General features: G+C 44.9%; 1 protein-coding gene across 3 annotated transcripts in view; it reads right to left on the reverse strand.

The window, feature by feature from the left end:
• LOC119404877 (tyrosine-protein phosphatase Lar) overlaps positions 1 to 24,398 on the reverse strand; it is a 234,581-nt gene that overhangs the window by 49,761 nt on the left and 160,422 nt on the right. For 2 of the 3 annotated variants that reach the window (XM_049419053.1, XM_049419054.1), the window contains 4 exons: positions 20,684 to 20,784; positions 17,994 to 18,189; positions 16,858 to 17,142; positions 1,981 to 2,105 (listed from right to left, as the gene is read on the reverse strand). In XM_049419053.1, coding sequence (XP_049275010.1) covers positions 1,981 to 2,105; positions 16,858 to 17,142; positions 17,994 to 18,189; positions 20,684 to 20,784 — 707 coding nt within the window. Of the gene's footprint in view, positions 1 to 1,980; positions 2,106 to 13,752; positions 14,059 to 16,857; positions 17,143 to 17,993; positions 18,190 to 20,683; positions 20,785 to 24,398 lie in introns of all 3 variants that reach the window. The other variant, XM_049419052.1, reaches the window with a different exon arrangement.

The following is a 24,398-nucleotide window of genomic DNA, read 5'->3' on the forward strand; positions in this document are numbered from 1 at the left end:
GTCTGCTCCTACTGAAGTTCACACTGACGCAAGTGGAATTGGCATCGGAGGTGTGCTTGTTCAGCGCCATAATAATGCAGAGCATGTCGTTGCTTATACAAGTCGATCTCTAAGCAAGGCTGAAAGGAATTATACGGTGACAGAACAAGAATGTTTAGCGGCTGTATTCGCCATCCAGAAGTTTCGTTGCTACCTCTACGGCCGTCCGTTCACGATTGTGACAGACCATCATTCGTTGTGTTGGCTTGTTACCCTCCGAGACCCTTCTGGCCGCCTTGCACGATGGGCTTTACGACTTCAAGAATTTGACTTCAGCATTTCGTATAGAAGTGGAAGACGTCATTCGGACGCTGATTGCCTTTCTCGTCTACCTATGACCACGACGGAAGACAGTGCAGATACCTTCGATATGTGTTTTGCTGCGGTCTCCACCACGTTTCCCGACGCCAACATCTTCAAAAGCGAACAACTCAACGACTTATCTTTAGACCCTTTGTTCGCTGATGCCCGCAATCTCAAAGGTAGTGGCCGCTTTCGCCTTCGTGATGGACTGTTGTGCAAGACAAACTACTCAGCAAGTGGCGCACGTTATTTACTGGTTGTACCTGAAAGTCTTCGATGCGACGTTCTCCGTGCTATGCATGATGATCCAACGTCCGGACACCTTGGGTTCATTCGCACCTTACATCGAGCACAGGAGCGTTTTTACTGGCCTCGAATGCGACATTCTACGAAGCAATACGTCTCCAGCTGCGAGAAGTGCCAGCGTCACAAACGACCGACAAGCGCCCCGCAGGGCCTTCTTCACCCCGTTGCGCCGCCTACTACGCCTTTTGAGCAGGTTGGCATCGACCTGTTGGGCCCGTTTCCGCGATCTTCGAACAACAACCGCTGGATAATAGTGTGCGTCGATCACCTTACCAGATACGCCGAAACCGCTGCGATACGATCTTCCACGGCTGACGGCGTCGCTGCCTTTTTGCTCCGCTCTGTAGTTCTTCGTCATGGTCCACCTCGCGTAATCATCAGTGACCGTGGTCGCCAATTCATCGCGGACGCTGTGGAAGAATTGCTTCGCCTCTGCACTTCGCAGTTCCGACATTCGACACCATACCATCCCCAGACGAACGGCCTTGTAGAGCGTACAAACCGCACTCTTACTAACATGCTCGCAATGTACGTCTCGTCCAATCACAAGAACTGGGATGAAATCTTACCGTTTATCACCTATGCGTACAATACAGCGAAGCACGAGACCACGGACTTCACACCTTTTTACTTGCTCTACGCTCGATCACCGCGCAGCTTGCTCGATACAATTCTTCCATTTACGCTCCATGCCGATGACTCAGTGGCCGAAACATTGTGCCGGGCTGAAGAAGCCCGACAAATTGCTCGCCTACGCACTCTGGCATCACAAGATCGCTCCAAGCAGCGGTACGATCGACGCCACGATGCCATTTCATTCGAAAAAGGTGAATTTGTGTGGTTGTGGACCCCCCAACGCAAACGCGGTTTATGCCAGAAGTTTTTACCGCACTATACTGGCCCGTTCGTCATTGTAAATCGCTTGAGCGACTTGACGTACGCCGTGGCACGCTTGACGACACCTCGTCGTCGGTCAAATCGAACGCAGTTGGTGCATGTGGCGCGCCTCAAGAGGTTTCATCCCTCCAGTGACTTGGACTCGCCCAGCGGGCTTCGTCTGTGAACCGGGGATTGCTACGGTATGAGCCGGGCTGTGGTATGAGCCGGGCATGTGGAGAAGGAAGACGAAGTGGTCTGGCGCGGCCTGAGGACTCCATCTTTATGCCTGATTGCCGTGTCTCATTCTCATCCTGTAAATAAACACAGTCAACCTTCCCTCAACCGTAACAATATGTAAAATAAAAATCAACCACATCATGCATTGCAAACATGCCTGCATCCAAAAAAGTTGTCACAGATAGTCATAAACAAATGACACCCGCAACTCCTTACCTGCACATGAATCTGGTAGCCGCGGATGAGCCCGTTTCGGTCCCGGTTGGACGGTGGCTTCCATGAGACGGCCAGTGCCGTGCTGTTCAGCGCCGTCACTTTCACCGTCCGCGGCTCTCCTGGAACTGCACAGACATCCAGGGCGCAGGACGGCAAAGCAAACCTATCAAACAAATCCCTACATGTAGATGAAAGTTCATCTTTTTGGGGGGTGCCTGCATTACCAGCTGCATGTCTTGAGTGACATGTTATCAGTATTGCAATTAAATTCCTAAAGCCTACAAGAGCAATGATTTGGGTGAGTTAAGGAATCAATGCAAATTACACGAAAATTAAAGGGAAGATGTATACTAGAGTGTCTACATCCTGCCTCGTTTCGTTCATCTGATTTGCAACGGATAGCCTCCTTGAAGAAAACCACTGTCATTGGTTTGGTTTGGTTCTTGCTGTAAACCTAGGTGGGCCATTAAAGAGCAATTAATGCTTTTGTCTCAACGACCCTGTCTGTTTGCTTGGCCTTTCAGTTTTATTGATGTTCAGCACACTTTGTTATTTTGTCCTTCTCGACATACGTTTAGCTGAACATGCTATGACCTGTTGAAATGGCAACAGTTTCACCCTTTTAGCTACTTTGTGACATGTCTGCCGTACTATGTGTTTATTTTATTAATCGTTTGCATATATGTTTGTCGCATAGTGCGTAAATATTTATTGATTGCATAATGACGGTTCTTGTGCCATCCTTAAATAAAATAAAAGCCTAAAGGCGTCAGCACAAAGCAAAATAAGTTTAATGTTAGCAAATGCAGTTGGGCACAACAAGTGCACATTGTGTTCTTAGCGGTGGCAGTGTTATTTATTGTACATGTAATACACAGAACGTTAAATGGTTTTAATGTGCAATCGATTTTACGTTTGTATCACCGAGAGACGAGAAAAAAAAAAAAAGAACAGCACCATGAGTTTTATCGTGATGTGTTTCATGGTTCATGCCTTCAGTTACATCTGTTATGCATGAAAGAATCATTAGGTGAGGGATAATGTCTATGGCAGTGGGGTGCTCTCGATGCTGCATTGCTGAAGAGGTAACTCCATCATGAGACATAGAAAGGCAGCAAGTTGCCTTGCAGATATTCTACGTTGTAAAGGTTAGAGCCTTAAAATACTTTGACAAAAGCTGCCTATATTGACTCCCACAAGTGAAAAGCCATTTCTGAGCCCAGACCAGGGGCGTAGCCAAGGGGGGGGTTGGGGGGGTTCGACCCCCCCCCCCCCGAAATTTTTCAGTTTTGCTTGCGTATATATACATGCACACATACAAACGCACGCACGAACATACATAAAGCATGGTTGAACCCCCCCCCCCCCCGAAAAAAATTTCTGGCTACGCCCCTGGCCCAGACGTAGATACCACATGATAATATGGGTGCAGCACAGCATCCATTACCTTGTGTTACATTACTGATTTTGTAGACTGTGACAAAATAACAGATGAATACTGACAGCCATGGAAATTAACTTACAGAACAATACTTCACAAAAATAAAGTGAAAGGCTTTTAGAAAGTGGCTTAATTAAGAGTAGCTAGAACACAAATAAATAAAAAAAAAGCAGCCTTTACGCTTAACTATGGCTCATTTAAGGGGAGATGCGGGTCGAAAAACACGAGTTTTCTAAAAAATTATCGATTTTTTGTTTTCGCCTGTTTTGTTAAGATTAGTACCTCTACTGTTCTGAAAAAAAAAATCAATGTCGAGACTCAACTGGAAATGCTTTAAAATTGCGTCTAAAGAGCACAAGGTGGCTGTCAAAAGGCCGAAAGTGTGTCATCTTCGAGCACCTTGCCACTGATAATGCGCCGCCGCTCACCATTGTCGACCGCATGAGGCGAAGAGCCGAGCCTCACTCTTCAAATAACAACAGTTTCCCGCGCTGCTGCAGCGCAAGAAATAATAAAGAGAAGCACGCTTTTGCCGCCTTCTTCGAGCGCCGCGACTGGCTTTAAATCACGTGGTACGGATCGGGAGCCGCCATTGGCCGCTGCGCGCCTGTGTGTGCTGTGAAGCCTACTTGCAGGATCCGTGTCTCGTCGAGCAGCGCAGCTGAACAACGCTTTTCTCGAGTGTTTATCCGTTATGGATGAAGAAAGCCGTAGGAAGCGCGGTCACCGGCCTGTGAAGTTTCACGCGACGCACAAATTTCGAGGACGCCGGCGCAAATCAAAGCCGAACACTCAAACCACGAAAAGATCGTCTGCTGCCGCAAGGCGTAGTGGCAGTGACGCCGATGCGTCCGACGAGTTTGCCGCGGCATTCGAATATGTGAGTGCCTCCCAGAAAAAGATCGGACTCTTCGAAGACGAAGAAAAATCGCAGGACGACGAGTCTTCGTTGATTGCTGATATGACAGCATTGAACATGTTGGTTTAATCGAGGGCACTCCAGTTTTGAACGTGTTCTGGAAGAGCTTGGCGTGCTCCCGTCTCATGATCTGGTTGCTCTTGGCACATCATGGGACAGCACACGCCAGAAAAAAATGTCTCAAAAACTAACAGGAGAAGCAAGGGCCTGTCGGCGTGCGCTGAAGAAAAAATCTCTTGTCGAGGAGTCAGCTCGAAAGAGCTGTGAGGGCCAAACCTATGGTGCTGGCGCATTTTAATGGCAGTGGCCACTACAAGGAGGATTGTTCTTTCTTGTGTGCAAATTTCGTTGCATTCAATGACATCTTTGATAAATAAACATGGAATTTTGACTTTAAAACTCGTTTTTCTCAAAACACAAATTTTGCCATTTTTGTCAATGTGCCCCTCCTTTTTCGGGTACTTCTGGTGCTCAGATCTGCATGAAATTTTTCCCAAAGTTTTTCCAAAGTACGAGAAATGCAAGTATCTTGTTTAAGTTTCGATATTCTTATTATAAAATAAAAAAAAGTTATGTAAACTTTCACTAGGGTAGGAGAAATATGAACTTCCAACATTAAAATTTTTCACGTCTAGTACATATTTTGTATGGACTTCCTAATTAGTTATTTGCATTCCGCACTTTATTTGAAACATTATGAACTATCAATTGTAAAAAATTATTGAAGTTTAGGTCTGAAAAGAGGGGGGGCAAGATGCTTCAGTTTTTCAATTTGTCATGTTGCAGAACTAAAAGTATGCAACTTGCAAGAAAACTAATTATATATTTGAAATCAGCATAAAAAGTTCTATAAGCAGCTCAAGTTTCATTGCTCTAGAATGAATATTTAAAAAAAAGTGTCTTCGACCCGCATCTCCCCTTAAGGTCATAACTAGTGGTCATCATTACACACGCCTACACAGAGGCGTTTTGAACTTTCCCTTATTCGACAATGTTTCTTGCTACTCTTCTAGGTGAAAGTTGTGTCCCTTAGAGAGTCTCTGACCTGTTCTCACGGTGAACAAATCTATTATAGCTGGTTATAACTGTCGAGTTATGGCGGCTGTTCTCTGTTGTGCAATGCGCGATTTCAAAAAGGTGCTCACAAAAACTGTGTGCAAGTGAACCAACCATATGACAACTGGAACTAGCAGAAGTTTCAATTTATTGCCTATGTATTTCTCTGCAGTATCAGCAAAATTTCATTATACTTAAATTATCGATCAACACAATTTGTGATACTGTGTTTAAAAATACATGGTGTTCTATGAACACAACGTTATCAAAACTGAAATACTTCCTTATATTCAACAAAAGAGGAATTGATCAAGGGCTCATTTTCTTTGTTAGACACAACCTTATATCGGGGATCTTGGAATATTTAAGTTTGTTTTATCGAGGTTTAACTACACTTTGTTTTCTTGAGCAGGGATGAAGGAATTAGACAATATATTGCTCAAAAATGTGGATTACAGTTGCATAAAATGCCATAGAAGATGAAAAATGTTTGGTACAGCTGTCATAAAAGAAAGCCTCCCGGCAAATATGAAAGCATAGGAAAGACTGCTTCTGCCGATTGGCAACTTGGCTATGACAAATTAAGGAGAAAAAGGCTTACCATCAGCCCCACATTGCCCATTACTTGCACAATTTCACTGTCATGTTCACGAATGCACGCTGATGCACATGTGTGCGTGTGAAGGGGCTCCCTAATGTTATTACACTACTTATGTACAAATGGCAATGCACAAATATAACTTCTAGTTAGGTTGAATTTACACCCCAGCTTGTGCTTTGCATTCAAAAGCTTACTGTTTCAAAGTTCTCCCGCCCCAACTACAAGGGTCTGCAAGCACACTATGTTAATTGTGACATTAACAATGAGACAAATAGGCATGTTTCGAGAAAAACACGAGATGTTCATTAGGGCAAGTGATGGTTGAACATGCACACTGAAGAACACTGCACAAAGAGGGTAGCGAAATGTGAGATGAGGTACAAGAAAAGAACAAGTGTTCCTTTTTCTTTCGCCATAAACGAAATGAAGGTGGGAGAGAAATTCGGAGGTGAGAATCTGCAAAGGAAAGAAGTTAGCGAGAAAGACAGCACTATGAAAATACAGGTAAGAGCACAGAGCAACAAGATAGAGGAGAAACGAATGCAACATAGGATGTGTTCACTGAAGGAAGGTCGAGACAGAGATACTTATGCATAAAGTTCAGCGTACAGTCAGTGGCCAGGAAATACAAGAGCACATCACCTCACCAATGCAACCAGAAAAAAAAAAAAAAAGGTCAGCTGCACAGCATACAAGTGAGGAGCAATTAGAGGCTATGTACAAGAACAGCTATGATCACATGCCTGTCGAGTACAATATACACAAGAAAGACAAAGAAAAAAAACGGTAAGGCAGAGAAAGAGAGAGAGAAAAAGAAGACCACTTTCCCAAGAGAAGGCGTGCATGTACTCTGCCCGCGTGTGACGTGGCAGACCTATAGTATACGAGCCTGATGCTGAAAAATACAGCATGTCAATCAGCATGTCAATCAGTGCTGAAATTAAAGAAATACTTGCAAGATCTAGTTCTCAATGCCATGCAATGTATACGTAGGAGATTACTACTGCTGCACTAGTAATCGTGAAAGCCGAGCACACTCACCACAATCGACGTTACGTTAGCAAGGAATTTGGGTGGTTGGTTTATGGGGTTTAACGTCCCTCAGGCTATGAGAGTCGCCACAGTGGAAAGCTCTGGATAATTTTGACCATCTGGGGTTCTTTGACGTGCACTCAAAATGCACATCACAAGGGCCTCTAGCATACAAGACAGATGAAGCGCCTTTAGCATTTTGCCTCCATCAAAATGTGACCACCGCGGCTGGGATCGAACGCACATCTTTCAGGTCAGCAGCGTAGCGCCCTAAACACTGCACCACCGTGGTGGCCCTACCAAGGAAAGCCTCAGACTGAAGTCAAAAGAAGTGGACTCCTTTTCATTATAGCAACAGCTGTGCTTACAGCTGGATTGCCATAGTTGTCGCCCTGAAAAAAGACAGGTCAGACAACAGTAACTATTTGCTTATTATGATGAACCAATAACATGAATAATCTACTTTATTATGAGAGTAGTCCTTTCCTGATCTGAAACTTCACCCAGCATAGGCCATGAGCAAGAGCTCAGTAATATCCAATCATCGAAGCGCTTTCTGGGGTCTAGATACGGTGCCACAGCTAATATCTACATGAGGTCTGCCATGACACACCGGAAGAGTTTTGACGAAGCAGAGACGCACTAGTGACCACGTACAGTACATCCACCAAACAGAAGTCAGCAGACAAAAGCAGTGCTTGAAGTCTTCTTCGTATGTCAGGTGTGAACTAGGGGCTAGTGCATATATGTGTTGCCCGGCAAGAAAGCATATTTCAGAAGTTAATTGAAGACATGTCACAAATACAATTGACAGTAAGGTTTTGGATATCCCAGTAAGATTGGCAAGTGAAATCATAAAATAAGAAAGACAGCCAAAGTGCTTTAAAAATTGCTTTTATAGTGAGTTTTCTCAGCTTTTTGTTTACTGTGACATTAACAACAGACGAGAGAGCTTTAGCCTGAACGTATGACTGAAGATGGAACAAAAAAACAACGTATCTAGTAAGTACGGAGGATATCTTCAGGACAGCAGAGCCTCAAGAAAGGCAAAAAAAAAAAAAAAAAAAAAAGCCATATGGGCTTCATTACTATCATAAAGCTACTCTTATGTGAAAGGCAATTTTTATTTGCCAGATCATTTCTTCACTATCCTACATGACTTCAGCCTCCCTATGTGGCCTCAAAGTGTAATCGCAGAAAAATAATTAAGATCTAATTAAGATAAAGTTGTAATTTTCTCAGGTGCCCTCTTTTCATACAAAGGCCTGTGCTCACACTCTTCGGGGATGCCGGTGCCTGCTGTTTAACGTCGAACAGCAGATAATATGCTATTGTCTAATAGCTGACATAAATCAAGAGCGGTTAGGATGACATACGGTTTTTGCCATGGGGTTTTCTCGGTTTTTCGCTCACAATCAACGACGCCGACACCAACACCAACGCCGACACTGGAATTTCTGTGAAACGAGCTCTGTAACATTATCGCATTAATACGTTCAGGCACAAACTCTCTCATCAGAAAGCAAACTAAGAAGAAAATAAAGGGTATGTGGTGTTCAGACACTGGATCACCTTGTTGTGCATATCGAGAGAATGCCTAGCTATGAATGGAATGTGTTTAAGAGCGAAAGAGATGGCAAAACAAAACAAAAAAGGAGGAAAAAAGTCGAGGTGAGCGCTGACATTGCAGCTGCTCACCCAAAGCGACAAACAACTGTCGTGTTCAAAAATGTTTTCTGACATTCGCAACCCACACACACATTGAGGCAGCCGGAGCAGCAAGTACAAGAAGCACCAAAAAGCAAGAAGAGGCTGCTTGAAAATGAAAAGAAAAAAGAAAACACCACGAGAGTTGGGCACAGTAGACAAAGCCACAGACAGAGCCAAGTAGAAGACAAAGACAAAAAAGGCTTGCAAGTTATGTGGCAGTACGTCTGTGGTGCGTCTGCTTCAAAACATCCACTACGCCTGAGATTGCATGTCACATGAGACAGGCTTCAAGAGTTTGTAGAAAAAAAAATGTTCCAGAAAAAAGAAGCGTGTCAGTTGAAGAATCACTGCAGGTGAAGAAGAAGAAGAGAAGCTGTCGGTGAGGAAGAAGAAGATGATGGCTTGGCCCAAAAAATGCGGCCGTGTCGTCGCCGTGAGCCCCTTCTTTGGGGGAAGGAGTGGGTTGGTGAAAAAGGAGGAAAAAAGAAAGGACGGGTGGTTTTCTGGTGTGTTTGCTAGCTGTGCATGGCGTGAGTGGTGTGAGAGGGCGGTGACTACCAATACTACGGCTACTGGAAGATTGCGGGCATGCTTCGAGGGAAGGACGACAGACAATGTTAACGTGCAACTGCGGTGCAGACGACGGAGGCGTGCGGCAATGCCAAGGGGGGAGGAGAACACAGCTAGCAAGCGAGTCAAAGTGTTTCGCGCATGGTGCAGAACTCCTTTACAGTAGAACATATCTAGCAAGTTCTTCCTTGCTTTATTTGCACAACTTGAGGTACAATGTTGACTTGATGTACGACCAATGCAAACAGATCATTTTGGTTCGTCTCGCTAGGCGATGGCCACAGTAGACTAAGGCGTAGACAGCCAATAACAAGCTCAAGTAAAAGCCAAGCTAGAGCCAAGTGACAGTGAGGCTGTAGAAAATCACATGAGGTTCCCTGAACCGTTCAACTTACTAGACAATCTGTCCTCATAGATCATGTCACACATTAGGTCTTATTCCATTATGCTCTTATGCCATACGCTATTGATTCAACAATTCCGCTGGTTCTGCACCTGTGCGATACGCTTTGACCAAGGTATATCATGGCAAGAGACAAGACAAGATTTAGCTAAACACAGGTGCAAGGAAGGAAGGACAGATCAGAGAATGCATAGTGGCGCAACTCCGTGTGAAATCAGCGGAACCATATATGACACCGGCCCAAATCAGGGCTGCAAACGTACGGAAGAAATTTCTGGCCTTCTGTGTCACTGAGATTTGATTGCTATGTTTATACAAGTTACTTACTTACAAGTGAGTATTTGTACATTATCTTATAACAGAAGGCCTCTTGAGAAAGCAAAGTTTTGCTGTGACAGCACCTGCAACATGCATTACTTGCCACAAATCAGGCTACTCAGGAGAACGATTGATGTTTGACCCACGTAGCGTGCAATCCATCGATACCCATCCTGGATAGATATCCTGGATACATCTGTCATCTATCACCATGTTATGTCATCTCTACAGGTCAAGGCAACTAAGGTTACCTTTGAAAATCAATGGATTAAGTGATAGTTAGGTGATCAGCTCACTTGATGACGACGAGTGCACTAATTAATAATAATTGTTGGGGTTTAACGTCCCAAAACCAGATGAGTGGCACTCATTTACACCGAACGGAAAGATGGACAGCGTGTTACAGGCTGATGACACCTATGTGTTTTCATCGACCTCTTCAGGAATGTTAACCGTTGTTGAAAATTCTGGCTCTGGATTATAAATAAACATAAAACCAAAACAAACAACCATGAACAAGGATTCAATTACAAATGCCTGTACAGACACAAGCCATCATAAAAGCATTTAATTAAGAAGTAAGACCCCCAAATGTTACTTCAAGGACTGGTTAAAAATGACAAAAGTGAAGGGGAAAAAAAAACTAGTCACAGCAACTTTCACAGCAAGCTTTCTACAAAATTGCTGTTGGGGACACTTGACAACTTTTGATAACTTTCCAGGGCAAGGATAGCTTTCGCCAAGTCTACACCTATCCCCATCTGTCTTCCATAGATTCAAGGTGATTTGATAGGTGATGGTCTCCGATTTCACACAAAGCTGACCACTGCATACTCCCAACATGGGAAGTGAAAATTAAAAGACAGCAGAATGAGGTTCAGAAAAACATGGCCAGAAATGAGAGGCTGTTTAATTCACTAAAGGAAAAAATTAACCATGGAAATCTTTTTAATTAGAAGTGGAAGTTAATAGAACTAGATCCTGAGTGAATAAAAGCATGGATAAAGCAAACCAAAAGCAAAACAAAGAACACACAAAAACCTAAAAGAGAAGGGCAAGCGTTTAGGAAGAAACAGCGAAGTAGATAACATAGGAGAGATGTCTGAAAGAACAAAAAGAAAATGAAGTTCTGTAATAGACAAGAAAAGGTGTGACGAGGAAGGTTGAGCAAACAAGAGAGGACCACTGAAAGAAAGAATTGAGAAAAATTAACGCGATGAACAAAAGAAAGAGGATAAAAAATGGATGCGCTTTTGTGTAATAAGACAAGTGAAGAAAATGCAGAGGGTAGGAACTAAGTGAGGCAGAGAAGGCAAACTGATAGGGAATGGAAGTGCAGCCACTGTCAGACTTCACAAGGAACACGCGAGGTGGGCATCTAGCAAAGAGACAGTCCATTTTGCAGCTAGAACCTGAAACGCCACCTTAAACCATGAGCAGTTGAAAAAGCAGCACAATGACCTTTTTTTAAAGCAAACTTCACAATAAGCCACCATGAAGCTGCTAAACTGAACAGATAGGCTAGTCCTATAGCTTGCACTAAAATTGTAGCCGGATGTCTCGGGCGCAATAGACTATACTTATCTGGCGGCAACGTTTTAGGACCTTTTATTAAACAGCACTCTCCAAAACGGATGACTTCGAAGGGCTTGATGGTTACATTTGATGCTTAAGAATTTTTTTCAGGCCTCAAGGGATGCTGTTAATGCTGGAAATGGTCACAGCAATTTTGCATGTGGTTGTGGTGACCATTGGCAGTTCGTTTGATGAAAAGTTGATTGAGAAATTTAGGAGGGTTGCTTGACAAACCCAAAGGAGCTGATTCGCAAGCTCCAGAATTAAAAACCAGAGTTCCTCAAGAAATTCCACTAGGTTAGTGCAAGAATGGTGGCTTGGAATTCATTGAGAAATGGTGCTGAACAACAGTGGCTACTTGTGCATATAGGTGGCACTGTCTTACAGCCAATTTCGCAGAGACGAGAAGTGGCTTGAAAGCAGAGAAGAGAATAAGAATACTGGACTACACAGTGTCTGTGTGAAGTCTGACGAAGGCTACGTAAATGCAAAAAAAGCAGCCTGAAAGTGCACTGGTGAGATAGGGCATTGTGGAGAGGAGTGACACAAAGGTCAGAAGGATGCGACAGACTTGGTGAAAAGTGGAGGCTGAAGAGAAATAATGAAAGCAGGACAAAGGTGCTAAATGAGGAGAAAGGAGGAAATTAAGTACGAACGAAAAAGAAATGGCGAGGCCACTTATAAGCGTGAAGGTTCGCTAAAGGAGGGAAGCTCGGAATTGTCCCCAAAAGAAAGTAATATAGGTCGAAAAAGAAAGAGGGACGGGACAATGGCTTAATGAGACCAGCCTTTCCTTCAGGTCTGCCCATAGCTTGAGTGAGATGTCTACGTAACTTAGTAACATTGCACAATATTTTTGCGTTATTTTGACAGGTTTCGCCGGCCGACTCAAGTACAGAAGATTGATAAATTCTGAATAAACTTGGATAATATATCTTAGTCCAGGATTTATGTACTGATATTGGGGCTAACTGCTCATTGACACCCAATGAATAAAGGTAATTCCTAATTTTTTGCAATACTGATTACTAATGAACAAGCTTTGGAGCTAAGGCTAACTGCAACAAGTGGCCTAGCACTAGAAGAAATTACACACAGCAAATTTACAACAAAAAATAGTGCAAGTTGTCCCTAACAATGTTAACGAAGTATACACTGCCATGAACCATATAAAAAATGGTGCTTTATTGAACCCACTGAGCTCAAACATAATCTATGCTTACCAAACATAAGCTACGGCTCAGCTAACACTGTGTAAACACAGTCAGCTACAGAATGCCTTGAGCTTACTTGCTATATGTGAAAGAAACATTAAAGCTAGGAATGAGAAAGGCTGGCCAGGGTTGGCTTTCTCGACAAACCAGTCACAAAGCCTCCAGACATTTCACCCTTCCTCATATCAATACATAAATCAAAAGATCGAACGAAGTTCACTGCCACGGTTCTGAGGGTGCACCTCACAACTTTCAGTACTCCATGAGAGAAGAAAGCGGCTTATTCTTACACTCAGATAAGAACCACGCATGAAGTCGGACAAGCTATCAGGTGCTTGCCAGTAAACAAGAAGGCCACCATCAGCTTCGCTCAAATAGTGAAATGTACCCGTCAGTTACTGACATCTGTAGCGGCTCACTCTTGCTAGCACCAATTTGACACATGTCCTATCTTTCTACTGGTATGCAATGCTCCAGCTACACCAAATTGCTAGAGTAAAATGTACCAGCTGAGCACTTAGTCAATTCTTCTAGTACTCCACGTGCAGCACAAACTACACAGATAAGGAAATTGCTGATGCCCGCGTTGTGGACCGTAATGCCTCTTACCAAATTTTCACTGGTGTCCCTCAGTAGGCCAAAGCCAATAGTAAAAAAAGTTGGTCAAAGACACTGGGGTGTATAAATAACGCGACTAACCTAGTCGAATCATGCTTGTACCTGGAAACTAAAGGGAGGCTTTCCGAGTGGTAGCATTGAGAAGCCATGAGGACAACGTCGAACAGAACACACATGGGAAGGTAGGAAGGAGATTGGTCAAAGCTAAAGAAGAAGAAGAAGACAATGGTGCAAAAGGGCACTGAGGAAGGAAGGAGGAAGGCAAGAGGTGAGGAGGGAGGAAGGGAAAGGGGCGTCCCCCGCCAGACGACGTACCGTCCTCGTCGGTGCGCACGAGAACCTGTGGGGAGCCGGGGCCATCACCGACGGCCGTGCCGGCGAGCACCCAGATGCGGTAGGGGGTCCACTTGTCCAATCCCGTGATGGTGTGCGACAGCTCGGCGGGCCCCTTGAGCGCCTCGTAGGGCGCCGCCCCTGGGGCCGCGTCAGCGCGGATGTACTTCACCTTGTAGTATGTGATGGCACCGTTGTGCAGTTCACGCGGCGGCGGCTCCCAGCTGATGCGCAGCGAGCGCGAGTCGAGGGCGACGCCGCGCACCTGCTGCGGCGGTGCACCCGGAACTGCGAGGTGCCGTGTGCGTGGCGCCAGGGAGGCGCGTTGAGGGGGAAAGGGGAGGTCACGTGATGCAGTGGGCAGACAAGAAGGAAGTGCGCAGGAAGAATGGGAGGCCGAGAGTGCGTTGTGCGGCGAGCCAAGGAGATGGATGACACGGTGGGGCGGGGCAACGTACAAAAACTGCCCTCCCCTCAATGATTTGCATACAGAACCATCTTTTAATGCTTGGCTCTGCATCCCTTTAGCCTACAGCCAAAAATAAGCCTAACGCGTGCTACAGCATGTCTCCTTGATTAAGAGGAAATATGCGAGCCAGTTTTGTAATGAATTGAGCTCTGGCAACTGTAATAACTACTTCGAGGTCCAAATACAACTCCGAGGTGAAAGAGTTTATTCTTACCCACAGTTTAAGATAAGGTGCCGAATTAGAAGACCACATAAAATGAGCAAAACCTGTGTCGGACTGGCATTCCAAGTGTTACAAAAATGTAACGAAGGAACCAATTCTTGCATTTCGTGAGCAGGAGTGCGCTCCTATTGATAACTTCTGAACAACTGCACGCCCATCAAACATGCATTAACAAGACAGAGGGCTACTAGTAGAAAAAAATGAACTGTGAATTATACAAGACCCCCCCCCCCCCCCCCCACACACACACACACACAGAAAAAAACAGTGGTGCAGTTTATGGCTGCTATTTTTCGCACTGGTCTTTGAAAAAAAAAAGAAAAAAGAGAGTGTGGTCGTGCACTTTCAAAAATCCTTTGGCTCATTGGAATAGGCAGGATGCTGAAGAGTTTGCTACCCAGTGATAACTGCTACATAGGCAAACATACATAGCGAGTTCGAGCAAAAAGTTCATCAAAAAAAAAAGTAAGGGCAGAAAAAGTTGCGCACGTTTGGTCATCCCATACCCTAGTCACTTGTTGAACAGCAACGAAACAAGTTAAGTTGCCCTACAAAGAAAAGGAGCAGGACACATCCAATCGCTCTGCACTTCACGAACTGCTTCACACGAGTTTGATAAGAGTCTTTGCTCAGGCAAGTGACGCCTGATGAACTTTCATTTTGAAAAGCTAAGGAGTCTATTAAACATAGCAATGCGGCCAGCACCACTTGTACGAACTCTACACAACCGCTATGATGAACTCGTGCAATGCAGTGAACTTGTTCTGTGTAAAGTGAACAAGCTCGCCCCTTGCTATGACGAATTGCCAGATACAATAAGGAAACAAAAATTTTATGGGCTCTACTTTGACCAGTACTCTACTGCTAAAATGAAACTGAGAATGACAGTGCCACAACAATAGTGGCTACTGTGACGTAAACATTTCGTGCACTCAGCAATGCATCTTATCTATACTGGTAGTGAAAACGTCAATCTGCGAAGGAAACTTAGTACGACACATACCGTATGGCTTTGCAACTACATCTTTGTAATCAAGAACCTTTGCTAAATTCTTTGTACATCTACATAATTTAGCGTCTTTGTTAAGAGCTTTGTACATCTTCGTAATTTAGTGTCCTTGTTAAATGCTTGGTACATCTTAGTAAGTTGGCATCTTTGTTAATTGCTTGGTACGTCTTAGTGGTTTAGTCTTTGCTAAATGCTCTGTATGTCTTTGTACTTTAGCGTATTTGATAAATGCTTTGTATGTTTTTGTAATTTAGCGTCTTTGCTAAATGCTCTGCCCATCTTTGTAATTTAGTGTCCTTGCTAAATGTTTCTGGCCACCACTGGAAACTGTCTGCATTGACAGTTTAAACAGCTTCAAGCCCGAGTCATGGAACACATTACTTCGTGCAAATTTGTGCAGTTGAGTTGACAAAGCAGTCTGTCCAGCTGCTGCACTATTTGGAAGGGGCTTGGAGCAATGTAGTCTGCACAGCTTCGGCACAGTCTTCATAGAGCTGTCTTTTCTTGCCAGCACCATGAAAATTGATAGAGGCTCAAGATGGATGCTGCTCGCAGAGCTTCCTTTCAAAAAGTACACAGCAAGTATTGAAACTGAGTCTTTGTTGCCCCATTTGAGGCATTATGACTGTTTGTTCTGTAGATATCTGACTGCAAATTTTTTTTTTGCATTAAGGTCAGCATGTAGGAGACATCTGTCCTGGATTTTCATTCTTTCAGATAAGGTCCAGATGTAGCCATCCCAAACTGAAACTTAAATTAAATTCTGGGGTGTTATGTGCCAAAAGCACGATATGATTATGAGGCAGATCACAGTGGAGGTCTACAGATGAATTAAGACAACCTGGGAGTTCCTTAATGTGCACTTAATTTACATACAGTCGCGCTCAATGCGATTTGCAACACAGGGGCACACGGCCTCACAAGCTGAAAGAATTCACATGGCTCCAATTTGCCCTCATTTCCACAACTAAACACTTTTCCCTCACTTGGGAATGATGCCAAATAAGAAAATATCATTTAGTTGTGGCAGTGAGGAAAATTTCAAGCCATGCGCAATCTTTGAGCTCAGGAGGCCATAAGCTCCCTTCTTGCAAGTCTTATTGAGCGTTACTGTACATGGGTGCTTTTGCAGTTTGCACCTATTCAAATGTGGCTGCTGTGGCCGGAAATCAAACCTGCATCCTCAAGCTTAGCAGCATATATTAAGTACTAAGCTGGGCACCCTCTCACACTGGTTCAGGAAGTGCAGGTCAACTGAATAGACCGGTGGTTTGCTCCTGTCACAACAAGAAAACAACAGCATAACACTTTTCCTCACGGCCCAGAAGAAAGGAAAGATGAGAAAGACAAGCGAGAGAAAGCAGCAAGAGGGACAGTGCTACTCACCGTACTGGTCCGTCCGCACAGGCAGGGGTGGCGTGGCGGCGCCCTCGCCCGTGCGCGAGCGAGCCGCCAGCCAGACGTAGTACACTGTGTCCGGGTAGAGCCCCTCGAGGAGGAAGCTCTGACCGTCGGGCAGGGAGCGCTGTTCCTGCTGCTGAGTGAACGTGTCGTTCCAGTAGAGCTCGTAGCCCACCACCGTCTCGGCCGGGTCCAGGGGACGCGTCCAGTTCAGCTGGATGGCCGTCGGCGACACCGCCACCGCCTTCAAGTTGCGCGGCTGGCTCGGCACTGGGGGTGAGAGAAACGTACGGTTTACCTAACCGGGATTTTCAGAGTAAGATCTCAAAGCCCAGTTGTCCACCAGATTTAAGCAATAGATAGTCCGAGTTCATGCACTTATTAATGCGATAGCAATTATATGGACACTATCAATGGGTTTTTGCCATCGCTGTCCTGTTCCACTATAAAGTCCAAATTAATAACACACTCGCGTGTCATATGTTCTACGTCTTAGTAAAAGCACACGAGCGCTGCTGATGAATGTGGCTGAAACAGAGACATAACGAGCCGGCCATCTGAGTCGTGCGAAGGGCACATGCGATAACATCGCCCTGCGTGCAAGGGCTGCCTGTCTTTATTCAGGCAAAGGAGCATGGAGGGGTGCCAGTGGGAGGGCTGTGTTGCTCGGGCAGCGGCTGCGAACTTTGATCAAAAGGGAGCAGTCGCGCGCACTATCTCAATAGACATCAGAAGACGGGTCCTACCTTTCTACGAGCTGTGCTCTCACTGCTTACTTCGCGAAGAGGTGATAAACAACACAAAAACTGCTTCGCTCACTTGAGCGGCTGTATTCCCTTACGCCAACATTTTGCAAAGTTACACGAGATCAGATCCTAATGGAGTTAGCTGCTAGCCTTAATTAGTATAACATTTCGATTTGTTGCTATCGCATTAACTGATTCGCCCACATGGAAAAACATTGACATTTAACTATGCAAGATATCAGTTGAAATACCCTTTCGTGCATTGCTCAGTAGTATGACCATATAAAGACCTTTCTGATAACCGACTGATTGATTGAGTAAGCTGGTAAATTTCGAACTCGCCAAAGTCGTCAAAGCTTAGATGAACAAGCTCACCGCCCTGCTGGGTCTTGACTTGCACGGGCGACGAGAATGGACCCGGCCCACGGCTGGTGAATGCCTGCACCCGTATGGTGTAGATGGTTTGCGGGGTTAGATTGCTGATAGTCGTCAGCTGGTTATTGTCGACCGTTTGCGCGCTCCACGACTGCGTCGGGATGCTGGGCTGTGTCGTGTAGTACACGTTGTACCCCTGAAAGAGACGGTAAGGGCCATAATGCTTTAACACAGGTTTAGCGGAGAATACAGGTGAGACCACAAAAGCATCTCACTATCTGAACATTCACTCATGCTCTCGCGATTGGTCAGCACCGCGCTTCCATCAGCACGGCAATGCAGGAAAGTGAACCCCCCCTGTGAACCCAGTGATATGGGAGCAAAAGTGAACATTCAAAAAGCAAGACACTCGTGCAATCTCATTCTATCTTTGTGCTGCAACTGTTTCACTGTGAAAGAAATAAAAAAAAAGAAAATTCAGCAGTCCTTCCCCTATTGGGAAAATGGGGAGGGGGGCAAGCAAAGCTTGGCATGTGGTGCCTGACCTACTACTTTTCTTTCTTTCTTTTTATCACAATGCGCAATGCTCCCGCCTAACTGTTTCCTTCCGCCATGCCAAGAATTGGACCTTCATCCACGTGCTTAGCAGCGCAACACTTCAGTTGCTACAGGCAACAACGATGTTCAAGCATTAATATCCAGGAAACAATGAAATGTGGCAACATGAAATGACAAGTCACCACGATAAAAGATTGGATTGCCATATCAGACACGGCTGATCGCCAAAAAGCCCACGATCGAGACAGCTTCAATTATTGGAAAACGGCGCATACAAAGTACGCATGTGACCGGCGCAGCTTCGAGGGCCGCATTTCTTTGATCTCACAGGCGACGGGGTTTTCTGCGTATGACACCGAAATGAGTGTTATAAAGCTTTGGTTAAAAAAAGAGCTGCCATCCACCTCATTGCATTACTAAATTAGCTTCAATCGAGGCTTCAGTCGAGGCCAAACCAGCCTGTTGCAAATGACCAAATGCGTATATAAAGGATTAAACTTTTACTGTACAAGGAGAAGAGCGTGTCTAAGGACATGTTGCAGTTTCATATGCATGCGGGGCATACCCTCAAGCGTGAATGTGTGTGTGTAAATAGTGTTAAAAGTGGATGATGGCGAGTATACCGCTGCTATTTATTACAAATCCAGGATAACTGCATCTATCTGATCTTGCATTTTCTATCTGGCCACAAAATCTGCATGAGAGCTCCAACCCAGGCTTGACAGTTAAAATTAACTTTATGGTTATATGTAGAGCTGTGCGAATAGCAAAATTTTGGGTGCGAAGCGAATTCGAATAATAAAGATTGAGTGCGAATCGAATCGAATAATTTTCGAATAATTTTCGAATATTTCTCAAACATTTTTCGAATAATTCGAAGTGAAATTACAAAAAAAGTTGCAGAGAATCCCTAAGTATGTTCTTGTGAGATAGCAACATGAAAGTGTTTCTTTTGGCTAGGTTGATGAAGTGCTGGTGGGGTCATATTTCATAGTTGTCTTTCTTATCAAGAATGAGGCAATGTAGAGGCCGAATTGTATTTATGTACATGATTTGGTGCAACCAAAGTGTTGCCGACAACACTTTACACGTGATAGGCAGAGATGCCATTTCCTCAGCCTCTCCTTCTCTTTCAACTTCTGTGGAAGGCCAACTGATGTGGCAGACAAGGGTGTGCTCCCTTCAAGTCCGGAGTTCCAAATCTGCCTCGTAGACGTCGATATATAAGAACATCTGAAATTTTGGATGCTAAAAAGCTTCGGCGTCCGATTTTTCGGACTTCCTGCCCAAATTTCAGGTCCAAAACAGCATTAATTGAGCCCCCAACTCTGCCACATCTTTCATCTCCATGTTGGAACCAGCGTCTTCTCGAGGTAATACATTTGCGACCGTAGCGGAGCTTGAAAGGCAGCTTTGCCGCAATACGGGGGTGTGAGGAGGTGAAGCATATTGAAAATCTAGGGACCACTTCCAATCAGACGTTGACTGTCTCTTGCCTAAGTTCGACCGTAACGGAGCTTGAAAGGCAGCTTTGCCGCAATACGGGGGTGTGATGGGGTGAAGCATATTGAAAATCTAGAAACCACTTCTAATTGGATGTTGACTGTGTCTTGGCCAAGTTCGACCGTAACGGAGTTTAAAAGACAGCTTTGCCGCAATACGGGTGTGTGATGAGGTGAAGCATATTGAAAATCTAGGGACCACTTTTAACCGGACTTCGTCTCTTGGCTAAGTTCGACCGTAACGGAGCTTCAAAGGCAGCTTTGCCGCAATACGAGAGTGTAATGAGGTGAAGCATATTGAAAATTTGAAGGGGTCACTTTCAACCGGACGTTGACTGCATTTGTCTTTGGGAAGTTCGAATAGTTCGAATAGTAAAATTTCAGTGCGAATCGAATCGAATAGCAAACACTATTCGAAAAATATTCGAAATTTCGAATATTCGCACACCCCTAGTTATATGGGTTGTGTAGTCCAGAGTTCGTGAAAGACCTCTAAAATATCAAAGGGTCTGCGACGGTTGAAAATCTGAAAACTGCTGGTTAATGCCTCAAGTGGAAGTGAAGGCACTCCTGGAAGTGAGTGATAGTACAAACCCCAGAGTCTTATGAAACTCTGCAGCAAATGCTCACCATGACTTGGCCATTCGGTTCTTTCGGAGGGTCCCACTGCACGACCACAGTGCTCGAGCTCAAAGTTCGTGCTTGCAAGTTTCGAGGTGCGCTGCCTGGCTCTGAAAGTCAAAGTGGTAACATTTGGCTTGATGAGTACAAGTCGGAAACAAAAAATCTTCGTGCCATAAGGTTCAACGGCGTAACTCAAAAGTGGTCTCCTCTCCTTTTCCAAATTTGCGAGTGTTCTCTGCAATTGTAATTTGTACTACGTAATGGCAACTATGGGGCGCTCTCTAAAAAAGAATAAAGTAGAAGCTGTGCATGCTGTCGCTCGGTTTTTTTTGGTGTGGTTTTTATGACAAGAGCCAAACTTACATATTAAAGAAAGAAAAGCAAATTCTATCTGTGTGCACTTGACATCAAAATTTTACATACCATGGGATCTGAGAGAAAACACTGAACTTCCAAACATCTTGAGGCGATAGCCAGTAAAACTATTAGTGCATTAAAGATTACGTAGTTCGACTTGAAAGTACCTTGCCAGGCTGTAAACTTAAGACGCTGACCGTGTATTAACCACAATTTGTAGCTTGATTCAAGGGCTTTACTTTTCAAGCAACAACTCGCCTAATAAAGAAGTCATAACAGAGAACTAGAGGTAGTTTTGACCACTTGAGGTACTTTTAAAGTATGTACAGTAGTAGTACGTGAAAATTTTTGTTGTTACATCCACATGGTCAGAAATCGAACATAGTGCTTCATGCTCAAAAGCACTGTACAACTGCATCACAGAAACTTGCTGCACTGCCATAAGGTTTGAAGAATGTCTTCTGGAGTTGTCTTAAGTGTCATGAAAATAATATGCTGTACAAATATGCTCTTCGCTTAGATGTTCTCAAAGGAACCACCTACTGGCTTTAATTTTGTAACGAGACATCTATTTGCTGGTGCATTTCTCTGCTGTAGTTTAACTGAGCAGTACTTGACGCAATGGACACTGCACATAATTACAGCAGATAACTGCAGGCAATGAGAGACTGCTCAGTGAGCTTACTGAGAAGTGCCTGCGATCTCACCAACTTTTAACAACAAAATATTACAGTTCCCAAAAAAGTTCCATGTCTACTGCATCAAACAGTCCTGTCTGACGTTTGCATTTAGCAGGAAAAAGTAACCTGGCACTCAGCACTGAACAGCAATCATCACCTGAACAAATATACAGTATTTAATTTACAATTAAGTTCAGTTTTAACTTTCAAGTTATGCCCACGTAATGTACAAGTAAGAGTCAGAGGATTGCAACAGTACAACGAATTCTGCATCCAAAAGGTTGTGAATAGGAAGGATGACCCGGGTGGGCTTTTTGTTGCTCAGAACAGCCGAGTCAGGAAGAAAAATAGACAGGAATAGGGAGGAACCGGGAACAAAAAGGACACAGGATCAGGCAAAAAGTTTTACATAAAGCTAAAGCTGAGGCCTTCTTGAGTGCTTGTCAATAATGTGCTCTAGCGCAGCGAGAACAAACCAACCTAGATGAACAGTGAAATATTGGAAGAGCGAACAAAGGAAAAGCAGAGTTTGTGTGTGCCAACTTGTTAGTGTCCCAAAAGATGTTAGACATACTACTACAGTCAAACCTCGTTAATACGTACCCGCTTTAAACGTACTAACGGTTAAAACGTAGTTGCGACGAATCCCCGACCGAGTCCCATAGAGCCCAATGCATTCGCTGACCGCTTAAGCCGTAGTGGTTCGCCCTATGCCTACCGGTTAGTGCGTACCCTGCGTACCGCGATAACTTTTTGTGCCATAATATTTTACTGCGCCGCTCAACTTCCCGATGCCAGAATGTGCCGCCAAAGGTCTTCCGCCTTTTTGAGAAGTGCGCAGATCAGTCGATCCCCGATTCCGACTTCCGCGCGATTGCGGCGACACCTTTGCGGTTAAGCATCCGGAAAGAACGAAGGCGAGGTGGCGGCCACCGACGAATGCGCCGACATGACTTATCGCCGACAACCTTATCACAATAAGTATCTTCAGCTATCTGCTCGGGCACGCGTGCGGCGCAGCGCTACTTTTTAAGCCTACTGCACGCTTTTATTAGGCGACAACCTGAACGCGCTGGGCCGCCGATCGCTGCCGCTTCGTTGCGCGCGGCCGTCTTCAAGGCTGAAGTTGAATTAATGGCACAAATGCTCGGGCAGGGACGAAGAACTTCAGCCATGTACCAACTAGCCCGACAGCAAACGCTACTAAGCCGTCATCAGGCGCGCACCGCTTTGTAGAAGCGAAAGCAGATCGCTGTTGCGTAGTTAGCGTTGCGGGTCGCGGGCGCCGAGAAACCTCGCTGCATTGACGCTATCACACTAAACGCACGTGTACGATACAGCAAGCGTAGCGCAGTTGTAACCATACTGCCCGCTTTTATTAGGCGACCACCCAAAGCGCCTCCGTCCGCTGCCAGGACCGATAGAGCATCGCGGAGTGCGCATCGCTTGCATGAAGCTCGTCATTGCTGCGTTAACCGAACAAGCTACTCGCCGCATCTGTGCACGATCTGGAGCGAAGTGGTTACGAACAACATTCCCACGATAAATGCGCGCGTGCGGCACAGCAAGCGGCCCGGTAGTGACGGCGTGAGCCGAGTAGGTGACGCGCTGCACGCAACTAGCCGGGAGACGATCGGCGCCACGCGGCCGTACCGCGTTTCACTGGAACTGTGTCAGTTTTCGTTTAGTAGCAGATCGCGGTTAGACGCACGCACATATACCGCGGAAAGCAGACACTGTCCGTTCTGTCGCTACGTCGGTCACTGCGTTGACCGCGTATCCCGGACCCTGCAATAGTTTCGAAATGTTCTTCGGCGTCGCCACTACGCGCTATCGGGCGGTCGTGCGAGTGTGGCAGGATCTTTTCACCACTTTGGCAAAAAGAAAGAAAAGGCTTTGCGGTGGATACTTTAGGCAATATTTGCTGTGGCACTCTATTTATTTGCTGGCGGCGATGGCGTACGCTAGGAGATGCAAATTTGTACTTGGTGTTTAATGCGTACTACCATTTAGTGCGTAGTTATGCCGCGTTCCCGGCAGGTACGTATTAACGAGGTTTCACTGTATACTTAATATGTTCCTGTGTTGCATCATTGACCTCTTCCTAAAAGAGAAAAAAAAAAAGTTCTTTGGGGGAACTGCATTGCCATTGATAGATTCATGGTAACAGATAAAGGGAATACAGCTGGTTGATGGTGACATTTTGTCGTACTTCAGTTAGGCACAGTATTAAAATAAGCAGTGACCTGAGCTAGTACTTTTGACTGCACCACACTTTCAGGAACTACGTACACGGACACATCGATTCGTCTTCACTACTTGAAAATACCACGATCTACACTGAACATGTCATTCTGTCATGTTTTCTTTTCCTCCTGCAATGAAAGAAACTGATGCTGAAGGCTGCTACGAAAATATTCGCAAGTGTAGCTTCATTGCTACTCTTGGCCAAAAGACAGCTGCAGATTTCCTATCTTCGTCTAATGAACAGTCAGTCACATTTGCATGAATCTTTTTTCTTAATTTGTAATTAACTGTCTGACATCGGTGGATGTGAGCATGTCACAATGATAATCAATACAAAAGGCAAAGAAAGCCATTTAGTCACTTGTGTAAGCTTAGTGAAAAGCTAGTATTGCAATGAATAAAGCAATAATGCAATGCCACATGGGTACGCAGGCTTC

Source organism: Rhipicephalus sanguineus, chromosome 9 (assembly GCF_013339695.2).
Source record: "Rhipicephalus sanguineus isolate Rsan-2018 chromosome 9, BIME_Rsan_1.4, whole genome shotgun sequence".
Taxonomy (NCBI): domain Eukaryota; kingdom Metazoa; phylum Arthropoda; class Arachnida; order Ixodida; family Ixodidae; genus Rhipicephalus; species Rhipicephalus sanguineus.